A 24,945-nucleotide genomic window follows, 5' to 3' on the forward strand; every position below is an offset into this window, starting at 1 on the left:
ATTCTTTAGTGCAAGGCTTCCATTGAGGATCCCTCAAATTAGCTTATTTGAGGGACACCTTTGTCGGGCCCACTTCACATTGTATTTCACTAATCCAAACCGTCTATGTTTTAGATAATCATTCAAAAATCATATCTATAAAAAATCACTTGAATCCGATATCGTTTGACCACTCAAATGTGTTATTGAAATTTTAGTATTTTCTTGAAACACCGTGTTCATTGATTTTGTAGGACACAATTGGATGTAGAAATGGTTTCCAATTTGTCTAATTTTTAGCTAGGGTGATCTATAAATATAGACTTAAAAAATAGATGGTTTGGATCGTTGGAAAAAAATTCGTAGAGTGCCCTAAAGGGTGTCCCTTAAATAATTTTATTTAAGGAATCCCTGAATAGATGGGGACTATTTCTTAACCCCAAAGTCTTAGAAAAGGAATCCTTTTTTTTTTTTATCACAGAAAAGGAATCCTATGCATTGACGAGTTTCTAGATTTTTTTTCTTGCCAAATGACTTTCCAAATTTGTTTTTTTGGTTTTTTGCGAAACGACTTTCCAGATTTTGCCACTACGAAAAGTTGACCCACAAACCCAATTAAGAAATTATTAAATTTAAAGTCGTTCTTGAAAAAGCAAAAATTAAAATTAAGGCAACAGAAAAAATGGGTTCTTGGTGGTTTTCTTTCTTATGCTCAACTTCTCTGTTTGGATACACATCAGGTTGAGTCACTTGGCTTTTCCAATCATGTAAACAGATAAGCAAAAAATTGACACCATTAATTAATTCTTCACATCCTCATCAGAAGTTCAAAATCTAAAGGCAAGTAATCCAACATGACCAACATGTCCCAGTTGCTAATTAGATTCAAAGTATGATATTTCCTTATTAATTAGTTAGCTTCTAAGAAGAACCATACTTCTTTATGAGGTTGGGAATGGCCAATCGAATGGATGGAAAAGAAGAAATTCATGCACAGTGGCGGATCCAGGATTCAAAAGTAAAGTAGGCAAAACTTACCTTAAAAACTCAGTTGGGGGGACGTAATGAGCCTTACCCTAAAATATATGCATCTCTATACATAAATAAAAGCTTAACAAAAAAAAAACTAAAATAAATAAATAAATGCAATGCAACACAAAGCTAACCTATTTAAATCTAAAACTTTACCCTACGACTCTACAAGGCTTAGAAATCTTAAATTCCTCAATTATCTCTGCATTATCGATACTATTAGCAAACTCTCTTTCAATGTGGAGGATCATGAAATCATCAAGGAATTCATCAGCTATGGTGCTCTGAAGTCTATTCTTAATAATTCTCATACATGAAAAAGTTTGTTCCGTTGTTGCTGTAGAAACGAGAAGAGTCAACACCAACCGAATCAATTTGTAAAGCAAATGGTAGTTTTCTACCAAAGTTGTTTCCACCAATTGTTGACATAACTGAGGAAGAGTGGTGATTTCCTTAAAGCAGGGAAGGCGACGCATATCATTTTGAAAATACATCAACTCAATTTCTAAAGCTTTCAAGTCACTTGGAATGAAATCAGCAAGATAGAATTTCTTAGCAAGTTTACATAGATCCTCAATATTGAATGACTTGAAGGAATTACGAGGACCCAATGCTGAGCTAAGAATAAGAAGTTCAACTGTTTGCTCTGAAAATCTGTCATTTAACTCCCTCAACATGCAATCTATCACATCATTAAATACATCAATGCAATAGTAATGTTCAACTGTAATAAAATCTTTTTGTTGACAAGAACGATGTGTGCCCGTCATATAACGAGAACCCATATCGGGAACATCAACACCATGTAGTTCACAAAATGATACCACACTTATGAATAAATCATCCTAGTCATGTTCCCTCATATCTTGGAACTGCATTTTTGTGTTTTCAACAAAATTTAAAGCACTTACAAAATCTTGAGTTTTTGTCTGAAACACTTGACAAAGAAAGTTGGTCAATCCTATAATTTTATCCATCAAGACCAATGAAAACACAAACTCAAAAGACATCATAGCAATATAGGTACTCTCTGCATCTGAATACTCAAGCCAAGGAAATTTACCAAACCACAATTTATAAATCGACATAAGTCTCGCCCTTCTAAATGGCTTGGATAGTCTTCTAACTCCGGTTGACATGGTCCTAAAATAATATAGGCTTTATTATCTTGTTCATTCACCGAATATTGGCATATTTGACGATGTAATCCCAGATCACGCTCAAGATAATTGATATTAAAATCTTGACCACTATCGACTCTTTGGGTTTCAACTCTTTCAACTTGAGACTCGACAATGGGAGAGTTGAGAAGATTTTGCTCATCACAAATGGAAGGCATTATATTAGATGATGACCCATCATTCTTTTTCTTTAAAAAAAACGAACAAATTCTTTGTTTTCTTGGGGTTCCGATTGTGATCCGACATAATAAAAGATAACCTATTTAATCAAACATCCCAACAAAAAATCAAACAAATTCTCATAATAGCATCAATGCCTTTAATCAAACATTAACATACCAACAACAAATCAAACATCTACCAACATCAAATCAAACATCTCAACAAAATTCTTAAAATCAAAGACCAAATTAATTTCAACAAAATCCCCAAATTATAATTCATTCCTATTTAAACCGTAGAAGACTCAATTTCAAATTAAAATTAAAATTAAGATGCATACATTTATTTTAGGAAAAACCCAACAGAAGAAGATAATTAAAGAAAAGAGAATAAGAAGAATACTTGTTTCCTTAGATATGAGAAGATGATGCCAAAAGAGAATGTCAAGAAGAAGCTACCAAGACTATTGACAATTGCACAGTTGAAAGGTAATTGGCTGCTTGTATTCCCACCAATAACTAGAGGTGTCAAACGGACCGTGCCGGGCTGGCCGGTCCCATTTAAAATCGTGCTTTTAACGTTTTTGTGCTTGGTCGAGCTGGCCCATTAAATTTATCAGGCCGTCTCGTGCCAGCCCACTTAGTAAAATCATTGGGCTGGGCCGGGCTCGTGTCGTGCCCATGCTCATGCTCATGCCATACTTGGGCCCAAGAACCAACCCATTTAATTTGAATTTTTTTCACTTGATTTTTTTTCCACTAGATAATTCAAATTATAAACATTAAAAATATAATTAGAGGCAAGAAATGATGATCTATTTGAAAACATTAATCAATCAAACATCCAAACAATATTAAAGGGCGGAAGGCAAAAAGTGTCCAACTCCACAAAATCCACTTCAACTTTTCATCTTTAAACAACTTATTATTTTATATGTGAAGAAATGTCTTACTTTGATTATAAGAGCAGCGTATATGTCATATGTACTGATTAGATATCAAGTCCAATGTTGTTTAATTAATTTGTAGTTGATATGTTTAATTAATTAAGGACCCAAGTAATTTCCCTAAAATGAAAGACATCAAATATATGTTTATGATTTTTTATTTTTATTTTTAAAAAAACCATATAAACAATGACATTAGATGTCAAATTATTGCATTTTGACTTTTGAGAAAGAAATTTTTTTTAAGTGGGCTGGGCTTGGGCTCGTGTCGTGCTTGAAGTGGGCTCGAGCCAAGCTCGTCCCATGTTGGGCCATGGGCCAGCCCAGTCCATTGAACCTAATTTTTTGATCCCGGCCCAGCCCAAGTTTTTGTGCCATGCCAAGCACGGCTCGACCCAAGTTTTTGTGCCTTATTTAAACAGGCTAGGGTTGTGTCGTGCTGGGCTGGCCCATCCCGTTTGACACCTCTAGCTATAACACATGTGGGTTGCTTTTAAGTCTTTTTTTTTTTATGTGTTTGGGTAGGCATGGGTTTACACCATCACATGGCTGGGTAGAATAACTTTGCTTACATATAGGGTTTTTTTTTAGGGAAAACATTTGGGGTAGGCTGCCTTGGCTGTAGGACCGCCACTGTTCATGCAAAACAAACTAGCATATAATATACACTGCTCCTTCATAAGTCAGGTAACGTTAATTCCTCCGAAACAAAACTATAATATACTTTGCCTTTCTACGATAACACCTTGCCTTTCTTTCCCTCTATTGTAGTTACCTCTTTTACATCGCTCAGGTATTGCAGACATTCAAGGTACAGTTCATCATTGGGCTAGGTAACGTCTACAGGTTTCGTCATTGGCCGAGCCTAGGTTTCAAATGTCTTGGCCCTGGCCCAGGTCCGCCCATTACACCGGGGATAGATGGACTTGAGGGGCGGGAACATGGGCTTAGATGGGTGGAGCTTTTAAAATTTTTTTTAATAAGTCTTATAACTTTTTGTTACAAATTTTAGACAACATTATTGAAAATTAACTTAATTCATAAGATGTGTAAAACAAAATAAGAAGTTTAATTCATGCTACATATTACTTTATTTTATGTACACCACCATAGAGGAATGAGAGCACCACCACCACCAATGAATGAGGTTTTAGAGAGATTAAGAAAATTGGAGCTTAAGATTTGAGATAGTAAAGGAATGAGAGCATCACCAACAACGAATGAGGATTTAAAGAGATATTGAAAAAATTGGAGTTTGAAACTTGAGAAAATAAAGCTTGACAAGTGAGAAAATTGAGTGAAGAAGTATAGTGTTATATTCATGGGCGCGCTGGGCCGGACTTAGACATGCTTAATGGGGAAGGGCTTAAACAAGCTCCAACGGGCCGGGCTAAGGTTTCAAAACCTTGGCCCAAGCTCTACCGAATCTTAGAGTGGGTCAGGATGGGCCTAAATAATGGGCTAGGCCGGGCTTTGGCCTATTGGGCCCAAGCCGACCCAATTCGGCCCATGGACCTCAGGCCGGGCTTTGGCCTATTGGGCCCAAGCCGACCCAATTCGGCCCATGGGACTCAGGCCCTAGTTCAAGACCTCTCAATGTTAAAATTGTGCATTGAAAGGCTTCTCGAAGTTAAAATTTCTGGTAGTTGTATTTTGCACTTGATCCTTCACAGATTTTATCGAAAGATTTTTGTTTTGAAGTAGTTATTTGTTACTTGTTTGCTGTGATGAGTTTGTTATCATATTAATTTCACTGATCTATGCAGGGCAATTTTCAGGTTGCTTGCTTGGGTTTTACTGGCAGTAAAGGAGATTATTTTTCCAGTGGACATTATACAAGAAGTGGTGCGGGGAATGTACTGCAGAGCGGTTGGGAGCAGTTACTGGTGGTTTAATGTGTAGGGGACAAAATTTGTTTACGATTGTTTAGGGTTAATGACCTAAATGGTCCCCAAACTATTGCCCCACAATCATTTTGGTCCACCAACTAAAATTTTCAATTCAAACAACGTCTTTAACCTTCTTATTTTGTACCAAGATGGTCCATCCGTTACAGATCCCGTTACTTCTGATCACGCGATGGCCACGTGACTGAGTTTTGAAGGGTATATGCGACTTTTTGAGAAGCTCTATCGTTCAAAACCAAAATACCTCTGGTCCCTCAACTATTGCTCTAGTATCATTTTGGTCCACCAACTAAAATTTTCATTTGAACCGTTCTTCAACTCTTTTTTTTTTTTTTTGTATCAAGATGGTCCTACCGTCAAAGTCCGTCAATTTTATTGTTATTTATTTTTGTATTTATCTGATTTTAAATTTTTTAATTAATTTAAACAATAGAGAAAAAAATTATTACTTTTTAAGTCCATGTCAGCAAAAAAAAGCCATGTTGGTGGTGAGATTCAAATTTTTCAATTTTAAAATTAGGTACAAGTTCCTATAATAGTTTCCTTTAATTTTTAATTATTGTTTACTCTTTTAAAAAAATTGTTATTTTCTTTTTATATTTATGTGATTTTAATTAATTTATACAATAGAGAATTTTTTATTATTAATTGTTAGGTCAGTCTCACGAAAAAAAAAAAGCTATGTGGCTGGTGACATTCAATTTTTTTAATTTTTTTAAGTTTTATAATAGTTTCCTTTAATTTTTAATTATATATTACTATTTTAATTCAAAGATACATTTTTACCCATCAATTTAACAATAAAATTGACAGACTTTAACAATAAGACCATCTTGATACAAAAAAAAAAGAGTTGAAGGACGGTTCAAATGAAAATTTTAGTTGGTGGACCAAAATGATACTAGAGCAATAGTTGGGGACCATTGGGATCAATAACCCTTTTAGAGGAGGATACTAATCTAAAAATACAGTTTTGTCCCTCGATTTCACGGAATAATACACAGACTTTGACGGATGGACCATCTTTGTACAAAATAAAAAGTTTAAGGACGTTTGAATTGAAAATTTTAGTTGGTGGACCAAAATGATACTGGGACAATAGTTGGGGGACCATTTAGGTCATTAACCCCGATTGTTTATTAGCGGTTGGTCGAGGATTGGTTGAGAAAAGTTGAAGTCAGTTTACATGTCTTATCGGAATCGCCTCTCCTTTTAGTTTACTCTCTCAACCTTGAGAGATGCTTATTACTGCCCCGTTATCCGAATTGAATACCAGTGATTTATGATGTTCTACCCCATGCATCTCTGGATCTTTGGGTTTTAGTTTCAGGTTGGCGTGCATCTATGACTTCCAACCTAGAAAGTAAGTCTCCGTTGCACATGTACAAGCCAAGGATTAATGCGAGTTATGAAGCCCCACGAGCACTTCTTCACAATCCCAGAACCAGAAGAATATAATTTAATGGATGTAGATGAATCTGTTGACTTGTCTTGTTCTGAAATTAAGTGAGTGAAAGATTCAAATAGAGGACCTTTTCTAGATAAAGAGCAAACTTCACCTCTTATCATGATCATTTCCGATTACCTTTTAATTCTTTTACGGTTTCAAACTGGAGCAATCTTTTCTCATGAATATGGATAACTTCAGGCAGGCCGCAAGAATGAACAAGTTATAAAATATTATCATATTCTTTTTCCTGAAAAAACTTGGCCAATCACATCTCGGAATCTAACTACAGAGGATCCAACTGATCAAAGAACACAAAACTGACCCCAACTGCTCAATCCAACTGATCAAAGAACCAAAAACAAAACAAAACGTTGCCCATGCTATGGTGCTGCTGTACCTAACACTTCATATCTTGATATTTCATCGAAAGACCCCTGCATTTATCACCAGACTGAAAAATAACACGGCAACAGATCATTACGCTTTTAAGTACAAACCTGCAAAATTCCAACATTAAAAAGGACCAGAGCTGAAACCCAGTTCCACACGAAAACCCTTTGGTTGTCTAGAAGTGTTCCGGTTGTGGAAATTTACAAAACAACAGGCTTCCAATTGAAGGTTTCTGATTACAGATTCTGGGAAATTTTAGATATTTATTTTCCCCAAACCTTATAACTAAAGTATATATGGTTTTCCCCAAGCTTATGGTTAGTAAACAATATTCTGAGGAATTTTTTTTTTTTTGTCGAAAGATACTTCATTAAAAGGCCCCAGAAAAGGCAGGCAGAGGAGAAAACAATACAAAGCAAAGCATGCCCAAAGAAAGGCGGCACCAGAAGTAACTAACAGAAAAAGAGCACACAAAAACTAGAGACTGAACATTGCAGATAGGTACAGAGTCAAACAGCTGGACCAAACTAAAACCAGCCTAAGCAACAAAAGACCACTCGATCACGTAGGGGCTGGCAGATCGTATCGCGACAGAATAGAGACCAAAGGAGGGTGGGGGAAACGTGGCCCACTTACTAAAGCACAAACTCCTTTTGGCAAGCTTAGCGGCAGCATCAGCGATATGTCTGGAAAAAAAGCAAACCCTCTGCTGAAGTGTTTACTTGTGTAAACAGAAATAAATAAATAATTAGAATATGCGGCAGACTCTGCACAATGACCAAAGCAAACTTGAACTTTTTCAATTCATTCCTCAGATTTCTGCGATAGAATGATCAGACATAAGCATACGTCCAGTAAAATTGCTTCGAGAAAATCAAAACGTCAGAAAACCATCGAAACTATAGCACGAGAGCATACCTCCGTTGGCTAAAAAGAGTTGCCTTAGATGATATTAGGTGCAACTCCAGATGGTTTGTCGAGGAGAGCTTCTCTGATGGTAGTGCCATTCGAATCGCCTGCATCAAGCAGGAGCATTATCTCATAATCATTACACAAGACACTTACAGCCTCATCCAAGACCAAATATGAGTAATAAAAATTGAAGTAAAAAATAACTACATTGGGAGAACCATGTTCCACAATATAAGCTATGCAGTCTTAAGATACAACATCACATTTCTTTTACACATAAAAAGCTTGTGCTGATAAAGTTCAATGATAAGTTTACACACAGCTAGTTCTGTTTTGACATTTAACTGAACTAAACCTTTTAAGTAAGTTTTGAAAATGCATGATCTGGAAGAGAACTATTTTTAAAGAAACTAAAGATACTAATTCTAGAGGACCACGACGTGATCCTGCATGCAACAGCTTTGAATTCTATTGTATATATATTCATAGATAAATAATACATTTCCATTATGAAACACAATAAATAATAAATATGCATGAACATATTTACAGTACTTGACTTATGCGGACGGCCAGACATTATTACCGTGTGGAAGCCATTGCAAAACAACAAGGAAAGTAGGGGAGGGTAGTAGAAAATGCACGGTGTCCATACTGTAATAACGTCCAGATGTCCACATATGAGAAAATCTAACAGTTATTCTCTCATCTAGATGTCCGCACATTATTATCGTGCAAATGCCATTATAAACCAGGAGGAAAACAGGAATGGGTAGTAGAAAATACATGGCATCCGCACGATAATAACGTCCGGAAATCCACACGATAATAACGTCTGAACGTCCGCATAGGAAAATTTCTGGATATATATATAATGCTCAAGCACTAACTAGATAGTAAGTTAATTGGGGCTAACCACTCGTTCCGGCTCACTCCACAATGTCATCTCATGATCCAACGGTTCACTTTTTAGGTCATCATTCATCGATCACCCTTACAAAATTTTACCTAAATGGATCATTTAACCATTTTATTGATATCGAGAATATTTTTATTGTTTATAGAAAAAATTATGTTAGTTTATTTTTTTGATCACATTTAGATGACTAAGGGCCGTTTGGGAATACTTCTATAGAAGGCTCTTCGCTTTTGTTAGAAGAGTTTTTTTATTAACAAAAGCGTTATTAGAAGAATGTCGAAATTTTTGTGAACAACCCAAGTGCTTCTTGAAAAATCACTTGGAAGTGCTTCCTAAAGAAGCACAATTGCAAGGGTGATCTTTGAATGATGACCTAACAAATCAACAATTTGTATCAAGATATGACATTGTGGAGTGGGTCCAAACTAGTAGTCAGAGCCTCACTAACTTACTAACCAGTTAGCACCTAACTAAATTTCTTCCAATAATACGAGTCTTCGCAACATCCAACCATGATAACAAACTTTCATCCTGAAATGACCATCTTATAGTAAAATCTTACCTACTATAGAATTATAATCGTAAGTTAGCTCTTGGTTCGGTGGAATGTTCTTCTCAGCAAATAACATCATGTGTGGGATTCTCACGTCGTCATGATCATGGAGGACACTTCGAGCAAATAGATTAGGAGAACAACTATGACTGACAAATCTTCCCACATTCCCATGTCGTGTGGCATCAATGACAAACCCCCTTCTTTGTTTGACTTCTTTATCTTGTAGAATTTCTCCTACATACTCACATATAAAACTTCCTCGTGGAATATATGATCGTGATCTGACACCCCATCCTTTTGATTTTGTCCTAAAGACTTCAAGTTTAAACTGAATGCCATGCTGACTAATTCTATTTTTGCAAGAAGAAGAGCACTTACACGTAGTACCACACTCATAAATAAGGGATTTCTTGTCTGTTATCGTGTTGTTGTATGACAAAACCCCTGCAATCTTCATTACACAAGAACATGACTTGGATTCTAAGCATCCATGAAGGCAATCACAACCCCCTTTTCTTGTCGCCTTGAAGAAATCTGGATAAATGACATTGCGCATGTAAATGAAAGCTGGAGGACTCGCCCTATCTATTGCATTGACCACCCGAATAGGCATCTTCTCTTTCCCTTCAGAGATGTCATTTTTACAAACAATATCCTTTGAAACCGTAGGTTTTTTCGACTTGTCCAAAGCTTTTCCCCATGTGACTATTGGTTGCCCCGATATCCTTTTCAACAAAAATTTAAACACAAGTTTGCCAAATTCCTCTCTTTCTTGCCAAAAACTATCTACTATGTAGAGACCATCATAAACATAAGTTCTGAAAGAACTTTTCTTAGCACGTGTGCCCACCTCAAAACGATTAATACCACGAATTACCCTTACATGAGTTCCTTCTTCCATGCTATTCTTTAGTGCAAGGTTTCCACGTTCAAGTCTTTGATCCTTTGGCTTTTTAGGATCAACCCTAGGATTTCCACCTTCACCTGAATAAGTCAAGATATCAGGAGATGCTATATGGTTAGCGTAACGGCCAGAATTAACAATGCTTGTGGCCAAAATTTTCCCATCCTTCTTCATATACTCAATACCATGACGAAACTTATGATGGAGGCCAACAACAGTTAGTTCAGCCCTGTTGCGAAACTCGTCACCAACCTTCACTCCCGAAATCGGTCCTAATTGTTTCCTCGTGTTAACCAAGTGTCCTTTCTTTCTCTGACACATTGCTGCTTCAATATCAGGCCTCAAACAAACTTGTTGGTTGGATTCACTATCATGTTTTTGCAAGAGCTTAGTTAATATCTCTCGATATTCATCCAAAGCCTCCTTGACATGATGAATTACTCCATCTTTATCATCAACTCTCGGCCTCTTTCTGTTGGGAAGAACTCCGACTTTTCGTTTCTCAAGTGTTTTGTCCATAAAGAGCTATGATTCAAATGTATTGCAGGAACGTCTACATAGAAAGTATAAAGTAGGAACAGACCCAACATTAACCAAATACAACAACCATGCTAATCTAAAAAGATATATAGCATTGCAAAAATACGCCATAACTCATAGAATACTTGGTTGAAAATTTTGTATAATCATCAGCATTATAATTTAAAATAGACAAAATTAACGAATACAGAGAGTGATCATTTATTAACTTAAAGAGCAGCACACTACGGTAAAGAAAGGTAGAACAAAATATACGAAAGATGTAATAGCTAAATACATCATCAAACCCGAAAAATCTGCAGGAAAATTGTTCTAAAAAAACATTAACTTCCAAGCAAAGTAATTAAACTGCTCTCTCCAAATTAACAATTGGAAACCAAGGTCAACAAAGAAACAAATTACCACATTTGTCCCTCTTTCTTATATGAGAGGCAACCCCTCATTAATTATTCTTCATGATTGGTCAATTTACATAGATTCTCAAGTTACCCCTTGACCTGAGTCCTAATTACAATTAGATAGTTCAGATCAGAGAGACGATTCTCAAGTTAAGTGAAGACATACCCTTCAGGATTTTGTTAAAATCCTTCATCAATATTTACCGGTTACAATGATATATGCTAAACTGAATTTGGTTTGAAAAATCAAGCAGAGTTTAAGGAAGCGATTTATGACACGAAACAAAAATAAAAGTAAAATAAATAAATAAACAACACTGTACCTTCTCAAATTTATAATGCAAAGAATATCTTGGAAATAAGAAGAAAGGAAAAACCTGGTAAAGTAGAAACTAGAAATAGTGGTCCAATCGTCGCACCAGTCGCTGGCTTGCTCTCTTTGTTTATGTTTTGAAATTGGAAGTTGAGCGGTTTTGACCAAAAGTTCAGAGCGGTCGTCTGTTCGGCTTCTGTTTGCGTCGGTTTATATACGGGCCTTGGGAAGTTAGAGGAATGTAGGGTTTCTTAATCCGCAAGTCTCTGAAGGAGTCCTAGGAAGTCGCGACTTTCCTGATTTGGACACAAGGAAGGAATAGTGTTACAAGACGCCAACTAAGAAAATTAATTTAAGAGAAATTCAATTTAGAGTCAACATTGCTATAAGAAATTAAACAGTGACGTGGCAAGTTATCTATATCTATATCTGTATATCTATATATAAAGCAAAAGGCAGAGAATCGTGAAACATTCAAAATACCAGAAAATGCCATTGGTTAATGAAAACATTAAGAATTGAAATTATTAATTAAATGAGGATAATATGGTAAATTCACACTTTTTCATATTTTAAAAAATTAAAATTAAAAGAAAAATCAGATAATGAATCCTACTTTTATGGAACACAACTACCCATTATCTTTTTTAATTCTAAAATAAATTTTAAATTTAAAAAAAAAAAAAAAAAAGCCTCTCGCAGGCGCGGAAGCACGTGTGGAGAGGCTAGTATATATAAAGCAAAAGGCAGAGAATGGTGAAACATTCAAAATACCAGAAAATGCCCTTAGTTAATGCAAACATTAAGAATTGAAATTATTAATTAAATAAGGATAATATGTTAAATTCACACTTTTTCATATTAAAAAAATTAAAATTAAAAGAAAAATCAAATTGTAATAACCCGATCCTAAATTAATATTTAATTAATAAAATAATCACTTAAAAGACAATTATACCCCTAGAATATTTTATTAGGTTTAAAGTTGACATTTTGATCGGGAAGGAATTTAAAAATTTTTATTGGACCATTGCATAGATCACACTGAACGTAGTGGGCTCAAATCCGAGTCGTAGTGAAGAAAATACGATTGAAATACAGTGAGGTGCAAAATAGTAATTTTGCGGATCAGATTTTTTTTAGAACAACCCCTTTCTCTCTTCTCCCTCCTCTCTCTCTCGCATTGCAGCTCCCCCCCCCCCCCCCCTTCGACACCTCCAATCGCACCTCCCTCCACCACAACCCACCACCACAGGACGCCGGAACGGTCCAAAAAGGACCGGCGTCACCTTAGCAGCTCAGCCTGACCCCTTCCCCGCCTGCCTACGCCACGATTTTGTCGAAAACTCGAGAATTCCGGCTGGTTTGGCCCGCGATATCTCTCTCCTCCAGCCACCAATCCGGGCAAGTAAGGTATGGATTTCTAGCTATTTTCCATGCTATAGCTGATGGTTGGGCAGGATTTGAGGAATTTCTAAGTTTGGTGGGTTAATTTTCGAATTGGATTTTGGCCGATTTTGGGATCGCAATTCCGGCCACTTCCACTCATTTTTTGGGGTAGGTCCAAGAACAAAAGTGGTTCGAAATGGGGCGTTACACCTAGGGTAGGAGTTTGGACCGGCGATTTGAAGAAATTCCGGCCGTCGGAATTTACTCTGCACACCCACGCGCTGCCGGCGCATGGGCTGGGTGTCAGGGACCACTTCCAGTCCTAGAGCGATCCTCGTGTTTTCACGACAACGTAGGAACTTGCGGATTTCAATCCGGATCTCACCTATTGTGCGATTTCCGGGTTCGATACGTTTGAACCGTTGGATCATAGTCAATTTCATATATGTTGATCTACATAATTCCAGGATCGTATAGGATTCGATGGATCGTAAATCGGAGTCCCGGATACTTCGAAAATGCCAACCCTAGGGCTAGGGTTATAGGAACCGTTGTCCGATCGAGCGATCGTGATCAATCCAACCGTCCGATCGAGACTAAACTCTCGGAACATGTGTCCTAGGTATATTGGAATCTCTAGGAACTTCCGGATCGGAATTTTGAGATCGTGGACCCCACGAGGTCCCAGGTTGACCTTTTGGGACATCTTCGCTTTTTGAGTCCCAAGACACTCTTAGATCATTCTAAACCTTGGGAAAGCTTTTGTGGGCGTAGGAATGACTTTAAAGTTAGTGCACGTACTTCTAGGAACCCAGGGCCAGGATTTCGAATAAAATAATGATGATGAGTTCTACTGTTTGTGTAGGAGCTTTTAGGAAGCTCATGTACGTGCGAGTGTTCATTGGTTTAATTATGGCATTAATTTCATGAATATATATGATCTCGAGATGAGCATGCATTATTGGAAGCATATTATACTATGCGAGGGTATATCTAAGGGTTATTTCAGTGTTTGGGAATTATGCATAATTGGAGCTAAGGAAATCTTTAAAAGTATGAGTATTTATTTATCTGTTCATTTATCACCTATTTACTTATTCATATGGTGAATTTTGTTGTTAAGATTATAAATATAATATTGGAAGGGGTTGTTAATCAGAGTCCGAAGGGACTAACAAACTAGTTAAATATTTAAATATAGATCTATATTGAGTCCATAGACTCAGTAGCAGAAAATAGATTTGTGGAATAGAAGGCAAAGTTTGTGATAAATTTCTGAATATGACTTTCAAACCTACCAAAGGAGTACCCCCCAGTGTCTTGAAACCATTTGTCATTTATGACATGCCCCACAAGTTTCGGGGACACCCGAAACTTGTGGTGCGAGGATTGCGGCTCGAATTGACTTGGTGTCTCGAGTGTACTTGGTGTCTCCGAGGCCTGCGAGGATGGAATTGACGGAATATGGATGGGGGTACGTCCGAGTGGTGAGTTTTCTAAATTAAAGGATTTTACACAAATTACAATAAATTTCTTAAGCTATGAGTTTGTTTATAAGTGAAAGAGCAATACATATATTACTTTAATAATTTTCTCGTTTTCCTACTTTCCTATAATAAGTTAATTATAAATCTTTATAAACATATATGTATTTATAATTGAGTTCACATAAGGTTTGAAAGAAAGGTTAAAATGTTATCATCAATGTTTGTTCTATTTTTTATTTCTATTATATATATACACAAATATATTAATCTAAGCCAGCAATACATAAATTGATCTATGAACTAGAGGAAATTCAGTGAGTGAACTTTTTGTTTATTAAGTGATCTTATGCCATTTAAGTTTAATTACCTAATCATAAGGAGTTATTATAAAAGCTTACTTCCCAACCATGCCAGCTTGATTTCAAATATTTATATTACTTTCGGAATATAACCATGTTACCTGATTGTTATGATTGCTGTTGAATAAATCAGTATGATTGACTGTTGCCCCACGAGTCTTAGGGAGTGAGGAATGCAGATCAGTTGGACTAAACGTCTCCTGATTCAGCGAGGATTGCAGCTTGAGTCGACTTTGGGTCACCAAGGCCTGCGAGGACGTCTCACATATGGTGATATGAGGTCTGGTTTTAATACAAGGATAGCTGGTGAATGCCATCAAGTATATTATTAATATAAGACCTGGATTGGTTGATATCATATTGAACTATAACAAATAATAAGGATTTATACATATATGAAGAAAAAGGGTAAAAAGAACTACGTGTGGCTTGATCCCTTGTTAAGGGTACGTAGGCAACCTAGAGTTACCAGGTGCAGCCACGAGACCCAGTGTTTGAAAAGTGGTTCAGTTAAGTCATTTTGAAACCCATAAATGTATTCGCGTTATATCTTTGAATCCGTTGCTGCTGGCAGAACATTTTATTTGTTTACGAGAGGCATGAGGCCGTTAAATTATAGTTGGTTTGTCTGGATAAAAGTTGAATACATGCTGGCAGTTGTGATATATATATATATTCGACAGGTAAAATTTTTGGGAATGAGCAATTTACAGGGGAGACTCTGCTGAATTTTCGGCAGAAGTCACACCTGAATTTTCATGGAATTTTGGTTAGAAGGGCAATATGGTCAATTGTGTCCGGCAACCGCCAGGTGTCGGACACGCACAAGGCTCGGCTCAGATTCCAAATTGGAATTTGGGTCGGGTTCTGTCACAAATAATGGATCCGATTTTTATGGAACACAACTACCCATTATCTTTTTTAATTCTAAAATAAATTAATTTCTTTTTTTAAAAGAAAGCCTCTAGCAGACTTGGAAGCGCGTGCGAAGAGGCTAATAAATAATAATTGGAGAAAAAACAAGCAGATGGTTCGGATCCATATTACAAAGCTATTGGGTTACCCAAATGACGAGGGAAAGAGAGTCTGAATTATGATAAATTTAGGATTCAAATTTATCTAATGTTGAAAATTTTAATGTATTTGTTCACTTTTATTGAGGGGCACATTTTGCGCCCCCTGTGGAAGCAAATATTTCGGCAACAAATTATGAGGCGCCACGTGGACAATTCAAATATTCCTTTAGGTCAATAATTGCGCTCCATTTGATTGGTCAATTGTTTAGACTTCAAATAGGAATAATACCATAAATTAGGGATTTGATCTCCATTAAATTTCTAACTCTAAAAACCTGAAGACCTACCTCACTTCACCTCCCTCACTCTAAAAACATGTACCATGCCAAGATTTATTCATTTACCTGGCAGTTTCCGACTCAGCTGTCAGCTTAGCTCTTATCCGAGAAGGGGGCTCAACATCTGGTATTCTACAATTAAAAGCTCTCCTCGATACAGAGACTCGCTATCGAAAAGTGGAGAAGCTCATTTTGGCCCTTGCAGTTTCTGCAAGAAAGTTAAGACCCTACAACTAAGCTCACCGGATCATTGTCATGATCGACTTTCCTTTCAGATCAATTCTCCATAGCCCTAACACTTCTCAGAGACTCATGAAATGGGCTATAGAATTGAGTTAGCACGACCTTCTCTACACACCAAGGACTGCTATAAAAGCCTAGGCTTTAGCAGATTTCGTTGGTTATGTGTAGAAACTTCCTCTCTAGTCATATAGACTACTTTGCAAAGATTCCCCAATCATATCTTTGGAGCATTCTCTCTCTTCATTGAGAGCAGAGATCCCTTTTTGTACATTCACTTCCCTCTATGAGTTCATCGAGAATCCCGATAAAACTTTTGAATCATATCTCTTGACATGACCATATAGTTTTTTCAAAGACAAACGACTTGCTCATAAGACACCATATGGTGTCTTAGGTCTAAGGACTAGTTTGTACTATTACAACTTATGAGTTCTAGTTTGACATTCAAGTAAAGACCTCCATCCTAGAACTCATGGTGTGATCGCGTTTAGTGTACTTATCTCTCTAAGCACCTACACACTCATCTTAATGTCTCTACATGCAATGATTTGAGACTACTCATTCTCCTAATCGAGCAGGTGCACTAATTTTTGCATATGGTCAATGCCCAATTGATAATCCTATGACTAGGACTGTTTAGGAAATTTTGTGAAAGTATGAGAGGTCTCCTTATATGCCAAGGAAATTTTTTCATATTCCAAGGACTACTTTTTACTGTTATGATTATAGACCAAATATCATAGTTGAAAACAACGATCTTGCCCATAAATAATGGTGAAATATTCAGAAAGCTACATCACATGTTTGGCTTTAGGGCATATTTCCAGCACCCATATTCTCACCAAAACCAAACATCAAATGGCAAACAAAAACTATGCAGTTTTCTCATGCATCAATATCTATTACAATAATACAAGCACGAAAATACAAGTCTTGGAGTGAGTCCCCCTTCCTAGATTGCAAGCTTGAGCCTGCTCGCACAAAGTTTGTCACCAAACCACATGTCGCTAACATCTTTCTTAGGTAACTAGATTCCCTATTCCGACAACAAAACACTTGTTAAACTCTACCTCAAGGCGAATTCAACTAACTAAGCTTAGGTCCGGTTATGTTGTACTATGTGTAGGTTGGGATCGAAACCCTAATTGTAGAACCCTAGGTCAAGTTGCGTGAGTATTCAACCTTAATCGAGTCCTAAGTTCCCTAGAGTAGTTTTAGGGTTATGGTTCGAGACTTAGAAATGGTTTTAGAACAAGTTTGAAAAAGTTCGGAAGTTAGGGTTTTTGGTTAGGGACTTGGATTTAGGATTTGGAGGCTAAAAACAAATTTTGGAACACTAAAATAAGTTGTAAAATATTTTTGGTATTTCAAATAGTTTTCTAGGATTTTTAAATAATTTTGGAAATTAAAAACTAATTTTTAAAGTCCAAAAAATAATTTATAAAATAATTACTAATTACTAAGTAATTTAGGAAATTATTAAAAATTGTTAAGTACAAATTATTCACTAAATAAATACAAATTAGAAGCTAATTACTAATTAAAGTAATTAGATAAGGCTAATATATATTACTTTATTACAAAATTAAACTAAATAAACTAATTAAAATGTTGTCTCTTCGTAGTTCCAACCAATACTCTTCGATCGTTTTGAAGAAATATCAGTATGTTAGCATTAAACTTGCTAACATACTTCGAGTCTTCCTACTCAAGGCATCGACAACCACATTCGACTTTCGTGGATGACACAATAGCTCGAAGTCATAATCTTTCATATACTTCATCCACCTTCTTTGTATGAGATTTAGATCACGTTGGGTGGATATACTTGAGACCCTTGTGATATGAGTAGACATTGAACCACTTCCCATACAGATAACACCTCTAAGTCTTCGACACATGAACTATTGTTCCAAGCTCCAACTCAGGTGTAGGGTAGTTCTTCTAATGATTCTTCAACTGTCTTGATGCACAAGCAACCACTCTCCCATTATGCATCAACACCCACCCAAGTACCCGAAGCATTAGTGTAAACTTTTTCTGGATCCTTGTCATTTGACAAAACCAACACTGAAGCTGTTCTTGTCTTGAACTCTTCAAAATACTTCCCACACTTATTACTCAATTCAAACTTCATTCCTTTCTTGGTCAACTAAGTCAACGGAGTTGCGATGTTCGAAAAATCCTCCACAAATCTCTGGTATTATCCATCTAAACCAAGAAAACATCTTATCTGCGCCACACTCTTTGGTCTTTCCCATTTATGTATTGCTGCAATTTTACTTGGATCAACATGGACTCCATCACCCAAGAGTAGTTTGCATACAATTGGTTCTCTAATAAGGTCTCCAAGACAATCCTCAAATATTGCTTGTCTTCTTCCCGAGACCTCGAATAGATGAGAATGTCATCAATGAACATGATGACAAACATATCCAAGTACAGCAGAACATGCGATTTATGATGTCCATGAACGTGACATGTACGTTTTTCAAACCAAACAACATCAACACAAACTCATAGTGAACATATCAAGTACGAAAAGCTATTTTCGGTGTCTCCTTATCTCTTACCCTTAACTGATGATACACGGACCGTGCCGTCATGCTTCTTGGCAAACAATACCAGAGCTGCCCAAGGTGATTTACTTTCTCTAATAAAACCCTTCTTCAGCAAATACTCTAATTGTACCTTTAGCTATTCCAACTATATTGACACCATCTAGTAGGCTCGGATAAAAATTGGCTGAGTATCATTACCAAATCCATCCTAAACTACACTTCTCTTAGTAGTGGTATTTCCAATAAGTTATTTGGAAAAAAGTCTCGATATTCGTCCACCACTGGAAAGTAAAATAAGTAACCTTGGACCATGGCATTTAAGCCTTTTAATTAATTGGAAAGGGGTTAGGGTCATGCGCCAATTGAAAAGATAAGCCATACAAATAGTAAGGATCATGAAAAATCTAACTGCCAATTTCCTCTTATGTTTTATGTTCCTCTCCTGAAAATTGAGATTCCTTCTCCTTCTTCTCCGCTCTCTTCTTCTCTTCTCTTTCTCGGAAAGAAGAAGTAATGAAAAGAAAGAGGATGCTTGAGGAAATAGAGATAAAAATTGAGGGGACTTGGTTCTCGGCATGACTTGCTATCACATTCGTCTAAGAGCTACTGGGTCTGCTCACTTTGACTTGATCCTTGGCTGGCTCCCTAGTTTGCTCCTTGGTCAATTCCTTAGGCTTTGGCGGAATCACCTTTAGTATAAACTCGCATTGGCAGCTGGATAGCATGATTTCCTTTGAAGGCTTCTCCTTTGGGTACATCTTGGCCTTGTCTTTCGAATTGGGATCCATCTGGGTCCCCCGTTTTTCCCTCTCTTCGTTGTGGCCTTCCTTAAGCTACCTAAATCCAACCTTTGTCTAAGTTTGTCTAGCCTTAGCAAGTTGGCATTCACCATCACTACAAGAAAAACACCCTTTAGTGACGGCTAAAAAGTGTCAGGAAACGTAATACTTGACGGTGCAGAAACCGTCAAGAATACCACTGTCAGGAAAGGGGTACCCCATTTATTGACGCTTTTGAAGTGTCAAGTAATCCTTACGCTTGACGGCTTTGAGCCGTCAAGTAACTATTATGTTTGACGCCTTTTAACCGTCAAGTAATCGTTGTGCTTGACGCTTTGTAACCGTCAACTAATCGTTCCGCTTGACACCTTTTAACCGTCAACTAACAATTCATTGATGGCTCTAAGTATCAACATTGTAGTTATTTGACATCTAATAAGTGTCAATTAAAATCACTTGACATGTAAGAACCGTCACATGGAAGTTTACTTGACGGCTAAAATGCATCACGTATGTGACATTTGTTGTATGTGTCCTTTTTTTTTTTCCCAAACAAGGGGGAGCCAACAATTTTTTTATAATCCCGCTAGACTAGGTGGGGATAAAGAGCCCTTTTTTTATTTTTATTTATTATTTTTTTATTTTTATAAAATCCAGCTGGGACTAGGTTTGGCCTATGCAATATATTATTTTACAACTATGAAAACTAATCTCATTATTAAGAGCTTATCACTTAATCAAAACCAAATCTGGGAAACCAAAAGAGCTAACTTTATCACAATAAAAAATAATTCAAAGCACAGAATACTTCTAAAATAATTTGCATGTATTGAAACTAATCAACTGAAAATACATCATACTAGTGCATTTGTTCACTTAGTTTCAACAAACTATACAAGCCATGCATTGCCAAATATACACACTAAAATTCATAAATAAAATGAGTTTTTCCAGTAGAAACCTCTTGTGTTCTAGTACAATATTCCCCATTTTACATCCAGAGAGTTCTTACTTCGATAGGACCTGAAATGCACATTAAAAGAAAGATAGTAGGATCAAATAATCAAGTAGTACAACTACTAGAGTCTAACTGCACAAATAACTTTATAAGTGACAAAAATAGAATATAAGCACACACAAGACCTTCAAAACAGATGACCAGCAGCCTTACAACAAAACTGCCAAACAAGACCTGCCAAACAAAACTGCATATGATACTTAATTTTGCAGTGGGCAAACAATTTCGCAGTTACATATGATACAAAACTGCCAAAACTGCCAAAGATGAAAAGTAACATACATGAAAAGTATAAACTATGAACAAATTTACCATATTTCATGAAGATTCTAAGACCACAGCAGCCATACAAACAATCAATGGCTTTCACTTTCTTTCCAAAAAACAGAGAGCTTACTGGAAATCACATTTGTGATCCTATATATCATCTTCTCAAAAAGCCAAAATTGGAATTCCCATCACACATCATCTACCAAGTGAGAGCTAATATTAATTGAGTGAAATAGCCAATAAGATCTCACACAGCATATACCAAGTTAGCATACTCATTGTAATAAAATACAATAAATTGATTTAACAGAGCAAAGACTGAAATATATATATAAGATTCGAACCCCACTAGACAAATTATAGACCAGCATAATATCATTAGTTTAGTTGATTGTATCATAATGAAAAGTATGTTAAAATTTTAATATAATAGGAAATGGCTTACTTGTCTACAACTACTCTGACATCCTCATAAATATCATTCCTTAATGGGTCCAAATAATAAACAGTCATGGATGAGAAGTCAATGACAATTAAGATCCAGTGGAACCTATGGCAAATGAATATGTACATATTAGTCGAGTTCAGTAAATTTTACATAATCAAATCTAAATTAATAAGCTTTGAAGAGTAGTCTTACGCAGGATTATAAGGCATGATTATGAGTTGATTTTTTTTTGCCTTCACCAAACGATCTGCTATATTTCGTGATCTCTCATCCCGTTTTCGTTGATTATTTAAATTTCCAGCCAATGATACAATAGCAGGATTGATAAAGCCAAACATCTGAAGTAGACCTTCATCCTTCATACGATCATATAATTGTCTAAACAAAGTGAAATACGTCAAAGCAGTGCAATACAATATACCTCAAAAAAATGTCATGTAGCATTGGCTTACCTCATGTATAAAATGATACAACTCACTGTAAGTTCAAGCATTGAAGTAAGACATGTAAAAGAATCATGGTTGGCAGTACAAGGATCATAAGCAGCATTAACCATTTGTAAAGTTTCTTGGACCTCCTCGTATTTAGGTGACTGATCAAAATTTACTTCCCTACTTGTTGTTCCTCCAATATCAGCCACCTCCCCATGCCAACTCCATATCTTATAACTTCGATCAACACCTCTTATAAACATATGATCTCTTATCCCTTTAGGAGTCTCAAACATCAAATTTCCACATACTTGGCATGGACATTTCATGAGTTTGGGGTTACTAGCATGACTTACAGCAAACGCAATAAATTGCTCAACACCATCTTCATATTCTTTTGACATCCAAGTTTTATCCATTTCAAACTAAAAAAACCTTCCCTGCAATATAGGCCACTTCATTCTCTTCACCAATGGTTACACACATTACCAAGATAAGAATTAATCTTGCAATGCAATATATAAATAGAAATGTATAGAAATTTGTAAATCATACTTCCTTTTCATACAAAAAATAATAATAATAATACTTGGCTGCAATTACTGAACTAATACCAGAAAAGTATGATTAAAATTGGTAATCAATTTCTTCTAGATCTATAGGTTTTTTATAATAGAATCATCCTAATTAAATTAAAATAGTATATTACTATTGCCAATAAGCATATATATATTCCTTTCTAGAAGAAAAAAGCTACTGATCTCAATTTATAGTTATAACTTATATCAAAACAACCAGCCATACATTACCAGAAGACATAATATCACCAATTAACAAAAACTAAAACACAAAAGCATTAAAAAGTTCACGAAAAGACCTATAACCTATATTATATTAGCATAAGAACCTTTCCTAATCAATTTTATCATCCAACAAAGATGAATTTGCATGTTCTATTTTTTTTTTTTACAGTGCCACAAGATAGTGATATCTTGAATTTTTTATTATAAATAAAATGATATTGATATGTTGATTAAATATAAAGAGATGTAGTAAATTCAGTGAGGGAAAATGTCGAGTAGGTGGTGGGCACTCCTTGCCGCCACTAACTAAAAAGAAGAGGAACTATCCTAATTTCCTAATAAGACAAAGAATACAATTCAAATCCATGGGAAAGATAAGAAGAAAGGAATCTAACTCCACTACTCAACTAAACTTGACTGGAGAGTGATAATTTATATTACTTAAAAATTATGCTAATTTTTTTTTAATTCGATTAGTTGTAGTTCAGATATGTAGAGATATTGAATGCCCACCTATAAAGCTTGAAAAAATTAGGAATATTGGCCAATAAAGAACACAAACCCAGTTCTTTGTCGGCAGCAAACTCTTCAATATTCTTGATTGTTTGTTAAAAATCTTCACTTTTCTCCCATTTCAACGTTCTCCCTGGTTCAACTCCCCGAAGCATCTTGAGATTGAGTGAGATTCATGTCAGGTACCTAAGGAATGGAAAGAAAGCACAAAACTTTCTGAGAGATGTACATAGAGAGAGAAAATACTCTGTAGAGAATGAAAGATGAACAGAGTGGGCAAAAATACATTCATATGAACTATAATAACTTTGGATAGATAAGAAATACACCTGAATTGTTGCCACCCCAACTAGCAGAGCATGAGCACACTAAGATTTGATACTCACATTCTCTTCGAACTTCTGTATCCAATTTAAGAAATGAAGAGTGGAAAACCCTAAGGACTCTGATATTTTTGGTTTTGGAATGAAGGGAAAAAGTGGTGACCAAGAGGAAGAGGAGTTGAATATAGGGCAAAACACTTAGATGAATTTGGAGTGAAATGCCCGCGAACTTAGCGCGCTCTTTTCCTGAGGATATTTTAGAAAAGTGTCAGCTGGTATAAAATGGTTTTAATTGAAATTCTTCGTAAAATGTCAGCGAAAAGTAATAAACAATTGACATTCTTTATAAAATGTTAAGGAAAAGTAATATAGAGTTGACGGTTTTTTAAAAGTGTCAAGGAAAGTGATATATAGTTGATGTTTTTTGTAAAACATCAAGTAAACTCGCTAAGTAGTTGACGCTTTTAAAAAGGCGTCAAAGTTTCATAAAATAGTTGATGGTTTTGCAAAAAACGTCAACTATTAAGTGTCAACTAAGGCCTATTTTCTTGTAGTGCATGTTGACTTGACCATTTAGGAAAGGGTTCTGATCGACGCTTATTGTAGCTTTCTATGAGGATTTCTAGATCTTTCGATCAAGAAAGTCCTGCAATGCATTCTAGAAAACAAGACAATTGTTAATTGCGTGAGACCACACATTATGCCACTTACAATAAGTCTTATTCCTAAGTTCATTGGCCAACGAAATATTAGACAATCTTTCGATCTTTTCTTTTAAAAGTTGGTCAAAGATTTATTCGGGTTTAGATGAAGCCTTGTACACATATGGCACATTGACCACAATCTTGGCCAAGTTTACCTTCGCTGAGTCCTTTTCATGCTCTAGAAACACTTCATCATTTCTTTCCACTTACTCCAGATCTTCGACATCCACAATATGAACAACTGTGGTTCCAGATGTAGAGGTCTTTGGTGGATCCCTATAAAAGGATGGCCAAGAAGTTGCCAGATTCCTCTATTGGTCTTCCTTCAGAAGAGCTTCATGTGGAACTCAATCCCCTCAGACTTCTTCCAAAAGTCGAGCAGTAACCCACTTTGGGCCAACTTTGCGAACTCATGCTCCGGTATATTGACAGTGCATCTAAACCTTGTTTCTATCAACCTCCCAAAGTATTCTTGTACCTACTCATTCGATCCTTGGTGCATCTTCTCCAAGTCGGTCATCGAGATCTCTGGCTCCAGCCCATAGAATTGTTCATGCAAGATCTGCTTCTTGGTCATCCTATTCGGGATGAAATTGACATACCATGCACTACTACGACGGCTTTTCACCGTCGTTGTTTATCTGTAAAGACGACGGTTTTTAAAGAAAATCGTC

General features: G+C 36.2%; 3 protein-coding genes across 12 annotated transcripts; all 3 read right to left on the reverse strand.

The window, feature by feature from the left end:
• Positions 1–1,163: 1,163 nt before the first annotated feature.
• LOC110765998 (uncharacterized) lies at positions 1,164–1,796 on the reverse strand. Its single transcript, XM_021969256.1, has one exon. The coding sequence runs from the start codon at positions 1,794–1,796 to the stop codon at positions 1,164–1,166; it is 633 nt and encodes a 210-aa protein (XP_021824948.1).
• Positions 1,797–7,231: 5,435 nt separating this feature from the next.
• LOC110765994 (histone-lysine N-methyltransferase, H3 lysine-9 specific SUVH5-like) lies at positions 7,232–11,835 on the reverse strand. 3 transcript variants are annotated; one of them, XM_021969253.2, is made up of 4 exons: positions 11,654–11,835; positions 9,441–10,891; positions 7,966–8,063; positions 7,232–7,733 (listed from the first exon to the last, which is right to left on the reverse strand). In XM_021969253.2, the coding sequence occupies exons 2-3, from the start codon at positions 10,855–10,857 to the stop codon at positions 7,990–7,992; spliced, it is 1,491 nt and encodes a 496-aa protein (XP_021824945.1). In that variant the 5' UTR covers positions 10,858–10,891; positions 11,654–11,835; the 3' UTR covers positions 7,232–7,733; positions 7,966–7,989. The 3 variants fall into 3 exon arrangements, with proteins under 3 accessions (XP_021824945.1, XP_021824944.1, XP_021824943.1); XM_021969252.2 differs by having other exon boundaries at positions 7,235–7,768; XM_021969251.2 differs by having other exon boundaries at positions 7,242–7,866; positions 11,654–11,834.
• An 8,071-nt stretch (positions 11,836–19,906) lies between these two features.
• On the reverse strand, positions 19,907–23,898 carry LOC110765993 (uncharacterized). 8 transcript variants are annotated; one of them, XR_015834071.1, is made up of 7 exons: positions 23,574–23,869; positions 21,950–23,430; positions 21,690–21,875; positions 21,495–21,599; positions 21,092–21,248; positions 20,905–20,953; positions 19,915–20,784 (listed from the first exon to the last, which is right to left on the reverse strand). XR_015834071.1 is itself a non-coding variant. In XM_021969247.2 (6 exons), exons 2-6 carry the CDS (start codon positions 22,345–22,347, stop codon positions 20,753–20,755), a joined length of 783 nt encoding a protein of 260 aa, XP_021824939.2. In that variant the 5' UTR covers positions 22,348–23,430; positions 23,574–23,876; the 3' UTR covers positions 19,921–20,752. The 8 variants fall into 8 exon arrangements, 5 of the variants coding, with proteins under 5 accessions (XP_021824939.2, XP_021824941.2, XP_088105665.1 ...); XR_015834072.1 differs by having other exon boundaries at positions 19,907–20,784; positions 21,092–21,599; positions 21,690–21,853; positions 23,574–23,898; XR_015834070.1 differs by having other exon boundaries at positions 20,905–20,966; positions 21,092–21,599; positions 23,574–23,866.
• Between the last annotated feature and the right edge of the window lie 1,047 nt (positions 23,899–24,945).

The sequence above is a fragment of the Prunus avium genome, chromosome 2 (genome assembly GCF_965620075.1).
Source record: "Prunus avium chromosome 2, drPruAviu1.hap1.1, whole genome shotgun sequence".
In the NCBI taxonomy this organism is placed as follows: Eukaryota; Viridiplantae; Streptophyta; class Magnoliopsida; order Rosales; family Rosaceae; genus Prunus; species Prunus avium.

Bases quoted from the DNA above. Each gene is read 5' to 3' on its own strand.
- LOC110765994 (XM_021969253.2), bottom strand. From the start codon at position 10,857: ATGGACAAAACACTTGAGAAACGAAAAGTCGGAGTTCTTCCCAACAGA. The intron at 8,064-9,440 runs GTAAGATTTTAC...TGCTTGATGCAG, and splicing joins CGATTATAATTCTATAGTAG to GCGATTCGAATGGCACTACC.
- LOC110765998 (XM_021969256.1), bottom strand. From the start codon at position 1,796: ATGGGTTCTCGTTATATGACGGGCACACATCGTTCTTGTCAACAAAAA.
- LOC110765993 (XM_088249539.1), bottom strand. From the start codon at position 22,347: ATGGATAAAACTTGGATGTCAAAAGAATATGAAGATGGTGTTGAGCAA. The intron at 21,876-21,949 runs GTAAGCCAATGC...CACTTTGTTTAG, and splicing joins TGTATCATTTTATACATGAG to ACAATTATATGATCGTATGA. The intron at 21,600-21,689 runs GTAAGACTACTC...CATTTGCCATAG, and splicing joins ATCATGCCTTATAATCCTGC to GTTCCACTGGATCTTAATTG.